Source organism: Ammodytes marinus (assembly GCF_949987685.1).
Source record: "Ammodytes marinus genome assembly, chromosome: 23".
Lineage (NCBI taxonomy): Eukaryota > Metazoa > Chordata > Actinopteri > Uranoscopiformes > Ammodytidae > Ammodytes > Ammodytes marinus.
The window spans coordinates 12,844,158-12,862,970 of record NC_137227.1 but is presented as its reverse complement, the minus strand read 5'-3'; the positions used below and the strand labels follow the sequence as shown (position 1 = coordinate 12,862,970).

The following is an 18,813-nucleotide window of genomic DNA, read 5'->3' as shown; positions in this document are numbered from 1 at the left end:
AAAAATCCAACCATTTTGTGAGCAAAGGTATGATGACTCATAATCCAAATAATACCCCGTAATATGCTTAACTTTTTAAACAAGCGTTCACACATGTAAGAGGAGCAGGTGCGATACTTCACAAAAGGTGGGTTTTTATTTTAGAATGAAACAAAAAACAAAAAAAATTTAAGAAGTATGACGCATGATTCATAGCAGACTGTTTCTTAAATAATAGGAGGAAAAAAGCCATGGCCGGGGAGTGTTAAAGCATGTTTTATGCTGGCGCTGATCTTTTCAGTCTGTGAGCAGACAGACCAAAAAAAAAAAAAAAAAACTTGCTGCCAAATATCAAGCTCCGGTAAGGTTTCAAGAGTTTTCCATGCTACAACCTTTTCATCCCACGACACCGGCTTCCACTGGAACATTTTCCTTTTGCTCAACAATGAGAACGGCAGCGGCTTGTTGTCTGGTGAACAGAATTTTAGTGTGACGCTGTGTGATGAACAAAGTGAGTGAGTGTGGCCACCATGGATGAATGACACCTTTGCAAAACATCTGAAACCCTCAGTGGATGTGGGAGGATTTTCAAGAATAATAGGGAGCTAAATCAGAGCTGTTCATAATGTGTTTTGTTTGCGGTTTTATCACTAGAAAGTCACTTCATGGCTTTTCCAGCAATAATAGGGATGGGTTTTCAAACCCTTGAGTGAGTCAGATGAAATAAAAGCATCTCAATTGCATGTTGTAATATCAAAACGTTTGTCTTCTTGATAACTTTAATCAGTGGTTATCTTTATTTTCTATTTAACAATCCCATAAAACCCAAATCTTACGTAGCTCAATGAAGAAGAATATTGTGCTCGTTCCATAAAAGCTGTGGTTTTGTATCAAGTTCTGTAATCCCAGCTCAACGCCCCAGCACAATCACAGCAACAACAATGAAAACAACACCCACATGCAGCAATCCAAAACAAGCTATGCATTTTGGCTTCCAATATTTCAACAAAACAACAAAGATATGTGTTTGCTTTTTCTCCCAGCTAAATGCGGCACATCAAAACCAGCTGTTTTTAATTTTTTTATAAATAGCTTTTTTAAGACTTGATCCCTTCAATGTAATTGACACAATACGCTGTTGGGATTTGTGCTAAGCTGTTGGGAAATTTTGGTCGAGTTTGATACAGGGTAACACTTTCAAGGCAGCTTTATTGCGTCTCTTAATGGAACGCTCTTTGGGGCAGGGCTGTGATTAAGTCATATAGGAGTAAATTAACTTATCATGCTAAATGAAGGGATACATTATTTGAAATAGAAAATGGTCACTTTGAATGGCCTTGGGTCTGAATTGTGCTATATAAATTAACTTGCCTTGCCTAAATTATTTAAAATTGAAAATGGTGTGAGAATCTTCATTAACAATCTTTGCTGGTGTAGACATGAGAACACAGTCATTCCCGACATTCAAAACAAACATCTGCTGGCAGGGATGTAGAAAGCCATGGAGCAGTTGGCGAGAGGGAATTAAACACACAATGAGTGTTTTTTTGTGTCTTTCCTATGGGGGGGAAAGAGATTAGGAATAGACGTTTTATTTCTCACTTGATTTCCTGCAGCAGATGCAGATACAGGCCATATGGAGCCGCTCGCTAGATAAGATACATTTTGGCATTTCCCATCTGTCCAACAAGAGGGGGGCAGATGTTAACGAGTTCCTTGGACAACACGAAGGGTTGCGTGAGACATGACTTCATCGTGTTGCAATCTAAGTTGACACTTTACACGTCCGCTATGCTCAAAACTGAAACTTTCAATATCAATAGCCTGGGAATTAATAAGCAATTAAAAAAGATGTAAAAAAAAAAAAGGTATTTTAGGCTGGAGGCGAAACATATTCAAAACATGTGCAATTGCATGCCTGAGTTGCGTTTGTAAAAGTGTTACGAGCGTTCCTACGGCGCTGGGGGGGAAATTATTGGTTTTGCTACGAGACAGAAGCAACAGAGAAGCTAGATGTTTTTTTTTGTTTTTTTTCAGGGGAGGGATGTTGAGTCTGGGCTTAAACTGTCTCATAAATCCTGGATGCCAGCGTGATGCCAATTAGCGACCGTCCCCCGGGCGGACGAAAGCGGAGGGGACACTGATGAAAACAAGACCGCGAAAGGGATGTTGACCAAATGGGGCAGAAGGTTAAACGGGATGCTGGTGCAGCGCAAACATGTGACAGTCAGATCAGCGATTTCGAGGTAATAGGGCCACATTCTAAACATTTCTCCTTTGGCCTTTTTTTTCTTTCAGTTAAGTGACACCATTAGTGGGATTCAGCCTTCTTCTGACACAGAGCCAGTTGTGGCTCTGCAGTGTAATAAGTCACATGTACACCAACAGTAGAAAAAGTAACGCCCTCACAAAAAAACAGCAGAGCTACAAGGTCACTTCTAAGCATGGCCCATTAAAATACAATTAAGTCAGTAGTTATGAGACACCTGTTATTAATAAAAGACAAACAAACGCAAATGCATATTAGGATGCCTCAGGACATTTGGGACCACTTCTGGCTGGCTTGCCCCAGGCACCCTGGGGCCAAGTACGCATAGCTGAGGCCGTAATGAGCAAGAGGGGAGCGCCAAACACACTTAGAGAGAGGGGACTGTGCCTCGAGGTAATGTGCCACTTCATTACATTGTGTGACAGTGCGTGCTGCGTGCTCCGAGCATTCCCCTCCCATTGGTTCAGTTAGTCAGCTCAATTGAAAGTTAAGGCGGGTTACATAAAGACTCTTTTTGTACTACTGTGAAGCACGCCATGTTCTAACAAAACAAATGTTCGTGTCTCATACTCGCAGTCCAGGAATTGCGAGGGTAAAGAAAGGGAAGAGGTGAGAGATGGAAATTTGGCAGCAGGGTTTTTCTTGATTTATCGACTCTATGACAAGATGATGGTTATTTTTTCTCTCCCCCAAATTTAGTTTTTAAACATTTGCTCATGACTAATGAAGTTCTTCCCTGACTCCCACACCGGTCTTTTAGTTCAAATATTCTGTCTGGAACATGTTCGGGACCTTTAAAGGCACTTGATTGAGCAATAAGGTTTAGCATACAAGCCTTTTTGAAATACAGTTTCTAAAATCTATTATAAAACACAATATAGTGCCGTCTTAATATGAGGCTGTCAAAAGACTGAACATTGCAGATTCTATTTGATTCTAGCAGTAAATACAAACTTTTACACTAGAATGCTTCACGCAAATTTGCAAAATAGTCAAATAAAATAAAAAATAATTACCTTCATCGATAGTGAAGTAGTAAAACCACCTGACACGCATTGACAATACTGACCTGTAGAAGTAGGAGCAGCCCCGCACTGTGTTGTGTGTGAAATGCTCTTGGGTCTTCTCGTTCCCAAAGTCCTCCAGGGGGTCGGACCACAGCAGATCGCACATTGGTCCGTACGCTGGAGGCTCTTTGAATCTGTCTAGCTGTGGAAGAAAAAAGGAAAAGTAGGACTCTTGTCAGCCCGTTTGGCTGGAACAAATGGCACATGGACTGTGTGTGCTCACTCACTGCTGGAGATAAAATACATTTGCCTCCGCCACTGCCATGATCACAATTAAATTGTGACTCCGACTAACACACTAACAGAAGTACATTTAATTTTTAATCATGGATATTTACAGTATGGATGATGTGCCAAAGACAGCCCTCATCTTTCAGTACATAGAAGGCTTCATTTTGCTTTCTTTTTTTTTAAAGACATGAATACACTTAACACACATCCATTTTTTTCAGAGCAATGAACATAAATGACTTTGCTTTCAGCCGAGTATAGCTCTGCCTCAAACAAAAGCTTGTGGATTACTGGATGGGTAACATGATGGACACTTCAATAGAGCAAATTCTATTATGCATGCGCTCTGATTACAGCCACAAAATCCATTTGGAATTATTGAATTAGTTTGAAAGCAGGATCCGACTCATCAACATTTTTTAATCAGAGTGAGGACCAGGCCCGGTGCTTAACAATCCCTCGTGTCCCGAGTCCTGAGCAGTATTTGAGAAATCACTCCATGCATTGCAACTAAGGTTGTTACTTACAAAGCACATCATGCTAAAACAAATATATTTATTTCTTTTTTCCTCAACTTCAAATGAATGCAGAAAATACATCAAGCGGACACAGGATGCACCCATTTCAGACAAATTATCTGAATTTTCAAAGACATCGACAGCCACCTGCTGTTAAAAACACACACACACACGCAAACTGTGGGTTTATGAAATCATAGAGAAAATGGTCTCGAATCAGACACATACTTTCCTGATGTCGTCAAGATTTGTGATTTCTGGAGACAGTCCTCCGTGTACACACAGGAACTGCTGGTTCATAAGTGCAGCCAGGGGAAGGCAGTCGAAGGCGTCCATACATGCGTCATATATCCTCTCTGAATACTTAATTCTACCTGTCATGGGGTGGGGGGGAGAGGGCAGGGAGAGGAGAGCATGCCAAGTCAAACAACATAGCTCTCATACATTGGGGGCAGTGTGCTAGTCCGGAACGGAAAAAAAGGGCTCTCCAAAGTGCCAAAAAACTTAACAAAAAACTTGAAAAACAGGACAATTTCACAGATTTTTTTTTCTTTTTTTTCTTTTCACCCTTCAGGTCGATCTGAGTCCAAAAGAAATAGTTTTGACATGTGTAAATATCAAAAAAGGGCAAAAAATCCTGTTCCAAGCCAGAGGGCACTTTTAAGTGAGCGTTTGAGGTTGGTGGCAGAACTGGACGCATAATAAACAGCCTTTTAGAAAGAATAACTCAATTCTCCTCTCCACTCTCTGTACAAAGATCCACACACACCAGATGGCTCACACTCAGTTAAGATCAAAAAGGGACACACACAAAAGTGAAAATGCCAAAGAGTTACTTACATTCCTGCTTAAATGTGAAATACTCTGTTAAATGTCTACATTCATGATTCCCACGCAGCAAAAACAGTGTTTTTGGGTAAAGGATCTTTAAGGCCCACAAGTACAGCACACACTGAAACAAAAGAGAAGAAAAAAAACAAGATTAGGGAACAGTTAGCTTATCATCTTTTTAAATAAGACTGGAAAACAAACAGCATCAAGTCAAGGCTGTCATTTTCACCGTGTGGAATAACACAAGCCGTCCTTGCTTATGATCAAACATTCATGCAGAACATTTCGTGTCACATTTCAGGGCTCACCGGCAGAGATGACAACCCTACTAGAGGACAGGCATTGCACAATCCATTAAAATATGTTTTTATTAATAAAAAATAGGTGAAATGTTCTAGACGATGAGATTGGAGGAAATATAAATATCGGTACAATTCCAGCCAAAGTCAAAGATTAAACAGGCTACATGTATTTGTTCCTTCATATCAAAAATCCCTCTCTGCATAACCCTGAGCTACATTGTGACATTTGCTATCCAGGCTACATTTAGAAGTTATGACAAAAGCCTTTTACCACTCCAAAACAATCTGCAGGCTGATTTGATCTAAGCTCAAAGAAAGCTATTAATAAACGCAGCTCCAGTTGGGCACATGGTGTGTGTCATACTTGATTAGGCCCCTCGTGATGACTAAATAAATAAAAAAGAAATACACACGGACTCACTTCAATACTGAAATACCCTCTGTCAACGTAGTCCCCCAGGAAAAGGTAGCGTGTGGTTGCTGGTGATCCTCCTACTTCAAACAGCTTCATCAGGTCAAAGAACTGCCCGTGGATGTCTCCACACACTGGAAGAAAAATAACACACACAAACATACATCAGGATAACAGCTATTTTTACAGTTGACAAACATCAACCATGTTTGCCATCAGATGTGAAGAGCCCCAATGAAATATGACGTCCCAGTAAACATGGAGAACAGGACCACACACTAAGGATGTCACACATGTATGCAGTGTCCCCAACTCACTTCATTTTCATAATTATAGAGACAACAGTTGACTTTGCTAAATCATTTTAAATCAGGTTTTTTTATGAAAGGGTTTGAAATATATATTTATATACACACTGCTCATTTATGGCTGAAAAAGGCCTAATTGTAAACTCTTATCGCCCACACTTATTTCAGAAAATTACACCATACTGAAGTTGAACAAATAACAGGAGTTTTTCACGTCACAAATACAATGTTTAATTACATGAAGAGTTTAACTTGAATCCAATCTGTCCAAAGAGAGTAGAACACAATAGCAGGGGATACCTGGTAGAATTGACATTCAGTATGGTTGGATGTAATGAACTGCGTTGAAGTCGCAGGGTTATTGTCTTCTTACTACAAGCCCAGCTAATGCAAACTGGTAATAATAGCACACCATTTTTTTAAAATAAAGTAGTAAAACCAACATGGAACTGGCTCAAGTGCATTTTTCATGCCTTGCGTTTCCACCACATCCTCTTAAGGCCTCTTTATAACCTTGAGGCGTTTCAACTGGCCAGTGAGACCCTCATTTGAACACACCTAGCCTTGCCAAATACACTAAAAGTTCATTGGCTGAAACCACTGTAAGGCTTTCAGCTGTATCCATTTGGGAACATGTCCTCCTGTTTAACTTCGAAGTATATCTGGCTTCTCGTAGCAATTTCAAAACAGACAATTTCCAATAAAAAAGTTCACTCATAATACAAAAAGTCTGTCACTAATTGAACTCCTAGGAATCCAAGAGTCTTGGTGTCATATGAATTCTATAAAGCTGTTAAAAGGACAGTTGGCAGCTGTTAAATAGACTCAGGGGATGAATCAATCGGTGTCAGAAAATCAAAAAACTAAAATCACTCAACCTGGATTGGTCCCCCGTCACCCTGCCTGACCCTATACTCCATTACACTCTGGGGAGACAACACAGGAGCAGAGGCCACAGGAGATTTGCTGCTTAGCCTCCATTGAATGGCAGGGTGTGTGTGAGGTCAGCTGATTTAAGAGCTTTTAGTCGATTCTGTACATACTCTAAAAAGGTTGGGTCAAGGGGTCAGCTTTACCTGAACTTTTTATTCATTTGTGGTGTGTTCACCTTTTGACCATACAGTACATCTATTCTGGATGTGTAGCCATGAATAAATCCGATTTTTCACCCAGCATGTTTAAAAGAAAATGTGTATCATAATCTAAAATTGTTTGCGTGCCAGGCAAGGCACTGCAGGTGAACTTTACAGCATTTTTACAATTTATAAAATAAAAAATACTTTGTATGGGTCAACAAATGCATCATACATCAGACAATTATCAACATATGAACAAATCCTTCTGTAATGACCTTCAGATTAGTGCTTAATATGATTATGGAAAGTTAAGTTGGTGCCAGTGCTTTAGAAATTGAGATATTTAGTTCAGAGTATTGAAAAAATGTGAAGATGGTTGTGTAGGAGAGATGTACAGACAAAGGGTAAGTAAAAAAGACAAACACCTAAATATACATTTTGGACCTTTTTGTTTATACTAGTCTGAAATAATGCATGTATTGTTACTACTTCTGCTTGTGTTATTGCTGCAGTTTAGACCTGGGATGGGCTGTACACACTGACAGACTTACAGTAACTGACCCATATCCTTTCCAGTTCAGTCAACAACTTTGTCAAGTCACCTTCTTTATTTGAGAGGTGTGATAAACAAACAGCCATCAGCCATACTCAACGGTAACACTATCACATTGGCAGCAACCATAAGCATGGCACCAGTGTCTGATGTCACTTAATTGAGTACAGGTTGAATAGATGGTAATCTAATTTGTAACACAGACTTTCTTTTCGTACGGCGGCTGTTTGTGGCTTTATGAACTGTATCTAGCAGCACGAATTACAATAAGCGTCTGCGAAAAAAAGTCTTCCAGAGAGATACCCAATTAGTGGGAGCTGGAGGACGGCGTTGGAGAGCAATTATCTCAAGTTACGAGCCTGGTGAGACAGCTGAGACTCAGCTCTCCTGGACTGTATCGTAAACCTTCGCTTTTAACATTTGTCTTCTATTAAAACCGCACCGCGTAACTGTAGAAATCCACAGTAGAGGGACAAAGATCCAAACAGGAGCCTTCCCTTTTTGTGTCCGATTTCTGCAGATGTCCTTCCTCCCCCCTTTCAATCAAGCCTGCACAACTACAAACGTTTAGCGCTGGTTTATGTGAGATTGGTTCTTAGGTTCCATGGGAAAATGATTTATTAGAGCAAAAATGGCTTTAACAACTCTTAAATTAATTGAAATGAAATTGAAGCCAGTGTTTTTATTTTATTTTTATGGTTACCATGGGCGATAAAGTTAAAAAAGCCCAAGTAACTGTTAAAAAGGTGGAGGGAGCGATTCTCGAGAACACTTTGTCAAAATCAGTGAATATCCTCACAATTTGCTATCTATCCGTACTGCGTTTGCTGAAAAAAATAATATCCAGTGTAATTATAAAGCTTAGGCTCTATAAACAAGCATGTTGCTAATTACGGTGGCCCCCCTTTGTTTACATGATAGTACCATATACCATATATATGTGTGACACCCCGAAGGAAATGAAAACCTGCAAACTGTATAATTGCGAGGAGAACACAACAAGGCAAACCGAGCGATTCATCTTGGTTTAGCCAGAAGGGTGCATGCTTCTGAGGCTGGTTATTGCTATGGAAACATCCCCCTAACGTCATTGGAGGCCTTCAAACAAAAGGCAGTTTATACTTTATATTGTCGTGAAAAAGACAAAACAGGTCTAAGCTGCTGCTGACCTGATAAAAAGGACCTCTGTGAGTATCACCAATGGCAACAATGCAATGTGTTGGTTGTGTACCGACAAACAGATGGATGCAATAGACAACCGTCTCATCTGAAAAGCAGTTGTTCTAAAAACATGTATTGAATGGTGCTCCAGGGTTGACCACCAAGAGAGAAACTATTGGGAAAATCTGCCGTTTATAGTTTGCACTGAAATGCAAGGGCAACAAACCGAAACGGCAAGCTTTCTAATATGTTTTTTCCTTTTTCATTCATTTATTTTTAGTTTAGTTTCAGATATTTCCTAATATGTCTTTTGACTAGAGAAGAGATGAGTGTCTGCAAAGTGAGACAACATATCAGGTTTGAGAACAGTGGTGCACAGGCAAAAAGTAACAATATATCTGTTCACAGGGAGAGTTAACAATATTTTCATGTTTTTTAGAAGTGGGCTCTGCAGGAGGGCGACCGGTGAGGGGGTACGAGGCCTTTATTTTACCTGAGGCTTCAGTCAAAACACAGTGTGGGAGGACTGCACCTCCAGCTGACCTTTTGGAGAGCAGCTGTCACTTTGCTGGAGGAGAACACAGCGGGGGTGACACGGCAATGCCAATGTTTAAATCACCGGACAAAAAGACCGGTCGTGACCGTCGTCTATAGAATTGAAGTGAACCCGCCAGTCAACGCAAATCGAAAAGAAACGCTAAAGATCAGCTCACTCCTTCAGTGCAGGGGCAAACACACAATCACTCTGCTACCAGAACACCTACAGAGAATTCTTTGCCTCTTGTCACACACACACACACGCACGCGCACACACACAACAACGAGAGTGAGTGAGAACCAGAGCCCACATAAGAAAAAGAGCAGGTGGGAGTACATTATCTGGAGTGAGAAACAATTCGTTCTGGCCATTCTCGTGTTTGTGCACTACAGAGATCTCCCCCCGAGTAGCAGCATTTCAGCGGGGCAGCAGCTAGTGAGTGGGCGGTGGGCATTACACAACCTGGCTTCAGAACCTACACAAGGCCACTCCAAAGGGCCGGGCTCATTGGGCGAGAGAAATCCGCGCGCCGAGGCAGACTGTGCCAGATCATGTTTTGATTGAGTCTGGATGATAACAATTCCTCCCCCCCTCCCGCCCCGCTTTAATAGTGGCACTCTCTCTCTCTCTCTCTCTCTCCTGAGCTTACAACCTGCAGAGCATGCATTTATGCAAAGGCGGAGGTGGAGCCTGCAATCTGTTATGAACATCAAGCTGTATGGGATGTTTAAAAAGGCTGCTATCACCGGTACTGCAGCGACAATAAATGTCACAGCATCTGATTTAGAGTTGAGGCAACTTCAAATTACTGTGTCGGTGTAACCCACTGGTTCCCAGCCCTTTATACATTGTGGCCCCTAATAGCCAACGCGTATTGACGACCCCTTATGATGGCATGTATACTGTGCATCTGTTAGCTTTGTGCAATCTCCATTTTGGATTGTTTTCATTTTTATAGGCATGAAAAGGCAAAACGTTGCAGTATTTAATTTAAATTTATATTGATAAAATTGTACTCCTACGATTTATCTTGCAAGATCTTGGGAGGGTCCTATACATCAAGCTGAGAACAAAAATGTTTGGTGAATAAAGCTTGGTCTACAGCAGAGTTATGCTAGGACTTTTCATTTTGATGGACTAGCACTGAATCTCAGCATCTTCAAATTACAGAAATGTACATGAACAAAATATTTCAGATACGTATTCCTTACATTTGTTTAGCAAAATACTTAGTGGGGATATTAAAAAAAAATGTTGACAGTAAAAAAAGGTATTTGATGACCTCAAGCGCCCATTTGGTATTTTGGAACTGCCATTACTTGAGTCTTTCCAGCCCACTGATACCGATTTATCCGAAATAAGCCAGCATCATAGCTGTCTAGCTCTGTCTAGCTCGAATATCCCTGCAATTGCTATCCCTCTGTAAGAATGCTGTATAACAACCTATTAGGCTTAATGGCCTTGCAATGCTGCAGAGGCAAAACTCACTTGATATTGAACTGAGGGAGAATGAAGAAACTGCCATTCTAATCAAGGTGTCAGTGCGATCTCACTATGAATATACCGCCATCATTTGATAAAGAAATCTAATACTATGGAATGAAAAATGCTACGGCTAAAAACACCACATCTTAGAATGATTTCATGTTTTAATGGTTAGCTCAACCTCTCCTGAATAAAGTGATTTGTGGCATGAATAAATAACGTTTTTTTTGTATGTTGGAAACCAAAGCTTCAACAAGGTCGAGCACCTGCACTGCAAACAGGTGTATGAACAGCGTAAAAGCTCGCTGTTGCCTGGCGATGCGGCCCTCTAGAGCTCTATTGATGGCCGACTTGTGCGAAGGCAATGGGAGCAGCTTGTACCTTGTGGCCTTAGCCAGCTCCTCTTATCACACACACACACACACACACACACACACACACACACACACACACACACACACACACACACACACACACACACACACACACACACACACACACACACACACACACACACACACACACACACACACACACACACACACACACACACACACACACACACACACACACACACACACACACACACACACACACACACACACACACACACACACACACACACACACACACACACACACACACACACACCCTCCCTCCCTCCCTCCCTCCCTCCCTCCCTCCATGAAAGCCCCACCTGCCAGCTGGCCAAACCAGGAATTGACTATGTGAATGTGAGATGCAGAGAGAGAGAGATAGAGAGAGAGAGAGCCGACATGTCATGGCGCTTTACATCTACGATAAATATTTACTTACTAATTTGCTGACTGCGAGTGCCGTGGATGTAATGCAGCAGACACAGGGGAGAGGAGTACAGAGAAAAACAAAGGAATGTATACAGAGAACAGTGTGTAAGTTTTGGGGAAGCACGGACAAGAGGCAAACACAGCAGGATCACAAGCAGGCGCAACAGACAGGTCCTCGGTGAAAAAAAAGGGCCAGTGAGTGGGAGAGGGGTTGAGGCAGGAGTGTTGAGTGGGAGGAAAAGATGTGCTTGGTTGCCGCGGCTATGTACACCAAGTGCGCACACACACACACACACACACACACACACACACACACACACACACACACACACACACACACACACACCACCTCAAGATCGTCGGCCTGCACACAAAAGCTATCCACTGTTTCTATGTAACACGACAAGGGGAAGGTACCTTCTGTCCGTTCCAACATTTGAACTGTGTGGGTTTGTAAAAAAACTGTTTTGAAATATCTAAGAAGCAGCTCATGGCAGAGCTTCTCAGAATTTCATTGAAAACCTGACCCCAGCGAAGGAAGAGTATGTTTACACACAACACACCATTGTGATCAGATTAAATCAGGGGTGTCCAAACTACGGCCCGCGGCACATTTAAAAAATATTATGTAATATGTCCCTTTTAGTTTTTAAATAATTTAAATGCATTCATTATATTACAAAGAAATATGTCCCATAAAAGAAAAAGAGCACCAAGCCCATCCCAGAGGACCCTGCATAATATTTTATTTTAAATTAATATTATTATGGAAAATCCATGTGTCCTTCTTCAATAGCTTCTAATTCATCTGACACAGTGTCTCCAAATAATTTTTTCACACAAAATTCTTCAGATTAAGCCTCTTAATTTTCCTCTCAAAGTGCACCAGATTCATGCATTTCACTTTAAAAAGTAAAAAAAATCTCCAGGGGGGGCATACACCCGGATCACCCTGGGAGGGTTGGGAACGCCGCTGGCTACTATTTTCACCCAGCTGGACATTGGAGGCAATAGCAGAAAATACTGGGTGTCTGAAGGCAATAAACAATAGTCAATGATTTGGGCACGGTAACATCGGAGAGAGGCCCCCTAATCAAATTCTGCTTAGGGCCCCTTGGAGGCTTCAGCAGGCTCTGAGGGGAAGTGTGTCTCTTTAATTTGCAAGGAAAGTGTTGCCGTGAAGAAGGATTACAATTTACAAAGATACTATGAAACTAAACATCAGAGAAGCTACATTTCCTGATAAATGTGTTATTTTTGTGGCCCGGCCCTTCGTAGATTTTTCTGTATGTGGCCCTCAGTGAAAAAAGTTTGGAGACCCCTGGATTAAATCATAACATAAAACATTTTTTTGTATTTTTTTTTGTTCTGATTGAGTCCCCTGCTTACGTGGTTAGTCAGTAATCAGATCTCTCTTCTACCCAATGCCAAATAAAATCGGCAATTTGGCTATAGGTGTATTAAAATAGCTTACTTATAAATAAACACTGTCAGAGTTTTTTTTTGCTCAAATACAGTGAAAAAGCCATAACCTAATAGAATATCTTCCTTGGTCTGCATATGTGTTTAAGTTCACCAAATGGCTCACTGTTGGGCTGTGGAAATGATGTATTAAATCATTAGTAGTCTTAAACCCAGAGATGAATACAATTTGGTTGCGTTTCAAATTTGCTTGGATACATTGGTATATGGCTACAGGTGTAGATTGTCTCTCTCATCCCTTTTCATTAAGTCTACTCTGTCATGAATTTGAACCATCTTTAAGAAAGCCAGTTATGTGTATCTAATAATCAGAAATCTAGTTATGTTTAACAGGATTTCTCTTCGCTTGTGCTCCTGTAAATGCAAAGACAGAGGCAGCTGATAAGGCTTACGATTGTCTGTTTGCATCTTTTTGTTAAGCCTCAATCTCTTCAACAGATGAATAAGATATTCTCTTATCATGATGGCCTCGCTAAGCATAATACAGGAGCCACACTTTTGTTTTAAAAGAGGGCTACGCATTCATGAATTTAAGCAAGCACGACGCCTGCCAAACAGGAGCATGGGCCTCTGAGGACTGTATTCCACAAAATTATTTGGTGTTGGTAAATGGGCGGGAGGCCATAGACCCTTTGAGTAGGTCTGTGCCTCCAACACAACGACATCAAAGAAGCCTCATCACAAAGTCTAATGGAGGGCACTTGACCAGGAAGTAAGACAACAATAGAAACACTGGATCTGTGCATAATGCAACAGCCAACGTCCTGCTATAATATGTTACTGCACAGAGGCTGAAACAAACAATAAAGAAACAAATGGTTGTGGCCTAATTACCCTGTTCCGAGGTTGGTGTGTGTCGTGAGGGTCAGCTCCGTGTTAAAAAAGCAATATACTGTTGAGCTGCTTAATGCATGAAGCAGCCAAGTGAGCCAATGTCACAAAGCTTGTTAGTTTTTCACAAATTGGATGAACTAAACCCGTGCATTTCCAAAAATAAAACACCTTGTTACGGCAAGCTAGGTGGTTGATTTAATAGATTTGACTGATCAAATAAGCCAATTAATTTATCTCATTAAAGAAAGTTTGGCTCTCACATGGCTGTAAACATGCCGTCAACTTCTCTTAAAAGAGCCCAGAGTGTGTGTTTCAAATCTAACACCACATCTAACACCTACTGTATATCTGCATGTTGTCAATTGACGTGTCAGCTTTCACAATAAAGTGCCAAACAAGGTTAGAAATGGCTTAATCAGTTGGAGAATAATTTGATTCTTCTGCTGTGTTCGCATGCAAACAACACTTTTGCCTCTGAAAGTAGGTTATCTTATTATTTAAAGTCAATTCTGTTTATCCTTAGACTTGTCTAGCGGTTTCAACTTTGAACAAATAAGTATGGCATAAGACCTAGGAGCTAAAACAACACATAAAACACAATGAATACACATATTTAGGTGCACCTTTTAATAGCATTATTACGGTGATAGTTAACTAGCAGATATCATACCAGGATTAAATACACTAGACTAGACAAATGTATTGCAGAGTTCATAATGGGATTCTGAATGGCATATGGACACCGGAGTTTTTTACTATTTCAAAATAATTTACTAAATGCTGAATTGTTTTAGCTCTACTCAAAGCAAAGAAGAAAGCAAATAAACAACATGTATCTCCTGACCTGTCACAGGGGCCTCGATGTCCAGCAGGTTTTTCTCTGCACGCAGTATGGCGGCGCCCTCTGCTATGAGCCTCAGAGCCACTGTCTCCTCTATGCGGCCCTCCTTGGTTAGGTGAGCCTTCAGCACGTCCACTTTAGGCTTCCCATCGCTGTCAAACACCTCCTTAGCCGTCAGCCGGTGACTGGGGGGGAACGGGACAGCTGCAAATGAAAAACAACAACAAAGAAACATCATCATCGGGGCTCATATGCTTCCCTCACACTATTTACAGTGCTTTAATATACCTTTTATTGACAATAGGCTTACAGGGATACACAGTTAATTCCACATCACAGAGCAAACGGCATTTAAGCTGTTTGATAAGCGGGTACTTTGTACCTTCCAGGGGAGAGGGAGGCAGTGTTCACTCCCCATGCTTCCAGCCCACCCTCTGAGACAATTTACCAGATTGCTGCTATGATCTGTGAGTCATTCCCATTCTCAATATTTAGAACAGACCCACACACAGATTCCAGTTTGCTTAGGCAAAATTTCTAGCAAAAAGAGATTAGACTTTGAAAATGGAGCACATAGTGAGATAACAACGTTGTTTTAGTACCATGAAAAGCTTTTACTGTTAGTACAAATACTAAATAGCATGAGATTATCATCCTGCAGTATGTTTCATGTGTAATATAGACACTATATAAGATAACATATGTTTAAACAAGCTCTATTTAATGTGTATGACTGGGACCACGGACACATCTTCTTCAGTCTGACATCATGTATTTTACTTATTTATCAGTCCCTCACAGTTATTTAAAAGAGTAAAATGATGTTCATTAGCAGGGGTTTTGATGGCATCATGGTAATAAGACTGACCAAATCCACAGAAAAATCTCTGTTGCCGTCAATTTCCATAATTAGTGGCTTATAAAGGAAGGCTTTTCACAGCAACTCAATATGCTCTAGTAATTGTGGACGAACAGATGCATTCAACAGCCTGAATCCTGATCGCATGCATTTTAATTTTCAAACAGTGAACTTTACAATTCAATCACGGTGCTAACAAATAGATGGGAGCACAGTTTCTATGCAAATACGTCTATAGACTCTCGTACCACTGCCGATCCAACAGCTGTTATCAAACAGGTAAAAAGGAACAGAAAGGATTTTAAATTAAGCATTATCAAGAAGGTACTTTTAGTGGCTTCCACTAGAACAAAAGCCTAATGTATTAATATTGCCATTTCCCCTGATGGACGAAGCTCTTACCGAGAGGCAAAGGTATACAATAAGGACATCACTTAAGACCACATTCTGAATTCAGCAGATGTACGGCGTTTAAAAATGAAACGCAACTAATTAACATCCACTTGCAGAATTTGCACATAGCATACCAGTGACTAATGCACTAATCTGGTAGCAAATACTGTTGAGTAGGGGGTTGGCGTGTGTATTTGTGTGCGTAAACATCAACCCTTCCCAAAGATGACATCATCGGTAATCAGACCTGCACTTAATCTGTGTCACACTGTGTGACAGGCGATATTTGGGATCTCCACTGCAGTATTTAAAGCTTTGCTAACAGGTGTATGTTGAAATTGCAGATTTACTGGGCTTTCAGAGATCCTCTACCCTGAATATGTTCAGCATTGCCAGCAATCAAAATCACAGAGGTGCAAGGGGCAGGCGGATGATTACGCTATACTCTATACATTTCCTCTTCACACTTGTTTTAAAAAGAAATCAGTGCTTTATCTCCTTGGATTCAACATTGCCAAAAGTCAACTGGTGTGAACCCATTTCCGATATCTGAGAGTCAACTGTATGATGTACTTGCTAGGTTGTACATAAACTACGATTCTTCAACTTAGCTAATGATAATAATTTTTTTCTCGGCTGCTCTTTATGACATGATAGAAGTAGTACGGATAAGTCACGATGTCAGTAAAAGTTACCTTTTATTTCAATTATTATTATTATTTAAATTTAAATTTTACTCTTTCCTGCAACCTCCATCCTTTGCGATCTGTATACTTTAGACCATAATTATCACAATCAATTCTTAATACAAACTTTGCTGGATCCAAATAAGTAATTAATGTGCTTTAAACAATCTTTATAAAACAGTATCAGCCAGGTGGTGTCTCTACTAGTAAGTATCTGGGACATGAAGAAATCCCCATCAGAGATAAAAATACCCAGGGCTTGGGGTCGGCCTCCCCCGAGCACCTGCTGTGCAACTCTAGCCCCCGTGGCCAGGGCCCCAGAGAAGTTAGACACATACGGTGTAAATATTTGTGTGAACTATTATGAACCTGCTTGAGGGTAGTTTCTAACTCAACCAACAGACAAGTCCGTGCTTCAACCATTACGGCTAGCTCAGGAATTTGCAACAGTATTACGTCCCTTATATAACTCGGATGATTAGGAGAAGTATGAAAGACTGAATATAAAAGGGGTAGTGATTTTAGTATGCCGTCATAATAAGCTCAATGTAAAAGCTGTAGAACTGTCAGATAATGGTGGACGGTACTTAGCCATCACTTTTTGCCAATTAAGCCTTACCGAAATGACAGGTAAACTCCCAAGGCCTTCAACCACAACCTTCAATCTTACCTTGAGGACACTTTCACACCTGCCTAATTGCTGCGGTTTGTTTGCGCAGGTGAACACAGTAAAAGTAAACTAAAAACCCAGTGCATTTCTAAAAATAAATATCCTTGTTAGGGCAAGATACGTGGCTGATTTAATTGATTTGACTGATCAAATAAGCCAATTCATTTCTCTTTAAAGAAGGTTCAGCTTTCACATGGCTGTAAACATGCTGTCTTCTCTTTAAAGAGCCCAGAGCATGTGCTTCAAATCTAACACCACATCACCACAGCTTTTCAAGAACTACATTATTGCTCCTGCCCCAGACACATCTCAACCATTTTGGTCCGCTTCACCAACTGATCCGGACCAGTGAAAACAATAGGTGTGAACGAGAACCTGCTGATTTTTTTTTTTTTAAACGTTTCAAATATCCCCACTGCTATAATGACCATGCAAATACAGCTGTGATGCTACACAATGTCACCCTTGAGCTGGGTTTATAGTAATTGTGCAGATTGGCGTCCCCCCACAAAACAGTACAGCAGTCGGTCCATTGGAAGAGGATGTGACCGCGCCACATCTGCTGAGGTGACTAAACAAAACACATGCAGCAATTCAAGCACTAAAGAGTAACAGAATTCTTTAAGAGAAACAACCTGCGAGAGAGCTGCGGTCGTTTGGCGCACTGGCAACCTCTCAACACATCATCCTGCCATTTCCTACAGTCATGACAATGGAAACACTGTGAACTTTCCCCTTGTGGAATTTCTAACAGCCCTCTTATTAACAGGAGTAACACCCACATCTGCCAAAACATTACATGGCACATTGTAATGGTAGGTTCTGCACTGTAAAGAAAAAGGCGTTAACCACATGACAAAAATGTCAAAGTTCTGAGCTAAGGAAAAGGCAAAACGTGGATTAACAACTCAAACCTTTTTACGTCAAATGCTGCATTAATGGCTACATCTTTCCCATTGAAAGACCATTCAAATAGACAACACAGAAAAAAAAAATGCAGAATCGCAACGCTTCTCCTCCCAAGCAACAGTATCAGAGCATTCCCCACACAGCTATTGTGGATGGTGGTGGGGAAACACTGTGCATCTATCCTTCTAGCTGTGAGAGCATAGACTAAACTGACCCGAGGCTATCAGCCTGGCACCCAAGTGTGACTCAAAAACGGTCTCCATTAGCCAGTCGCTTTTGCCTTCATTAATGCTACCATTTCTCTGCTCCCTTGTGTTATGTAACCGGCAAATTACACCGCAGCCTCGGATTCTAGCACTGGAGAGAAATGACGAGAGAGAGCGAGAGGTTAAAAGAGGATGGGGAAAAAAATAAAGAGAAAGAAAAACTGGGAGTGTGACTTTACTTTCCCTGGTAATTTTACAGATTAGCATTGTAAATTGCACGATACAAATTGAAGCCATCCATCAAACTGATAAGAGTGCCACTGCCAAACCTCTAAATGTCTTCTGGGCATGCTAAATAAACTTGTTACGTTCATTTCATAAAAGTATACTATCTTGT

General features: G+C 40.9%; 1 protein-coding gene across 1 annotated transcript in view; it reads right to left on the bottom strand.

Annotated features, from left to right (window-relative positions):
- The window catches only part of LOC307269179 (protein phosphatase 3 catalytic subunit alpha), a 68,079-nt gene that overhangs the window by 24,192 nt on the left and 25,074 nt on the right, over positions 1-18,813 (bottom strand). The window contains exons 2-6 of the mRNA XM_080052029.1: positions 14,697-14,897; positions 5,619-5,743; positions 4,905-5,016; positions 4,293-4,438; positions 3,318-3,457 (exon numbers count right to left, since the gene is read on the bottom strand). Of these exons, the coding sequence (XP_079908155.1) occupies positions 3,318-3,457; positions 4,293-4,438; positions 4,905-5,016; positions 5,619-5,743; positions 14,697-14,897 (724 nt within the window). The remainder of the gene's footprint in view (positions 1-3,317; positions 3,458-4,292; positions 4,439-4,904; positions 5,017-5,618; positions 5,744-14,696; positions 14,898-18,813) is intronic.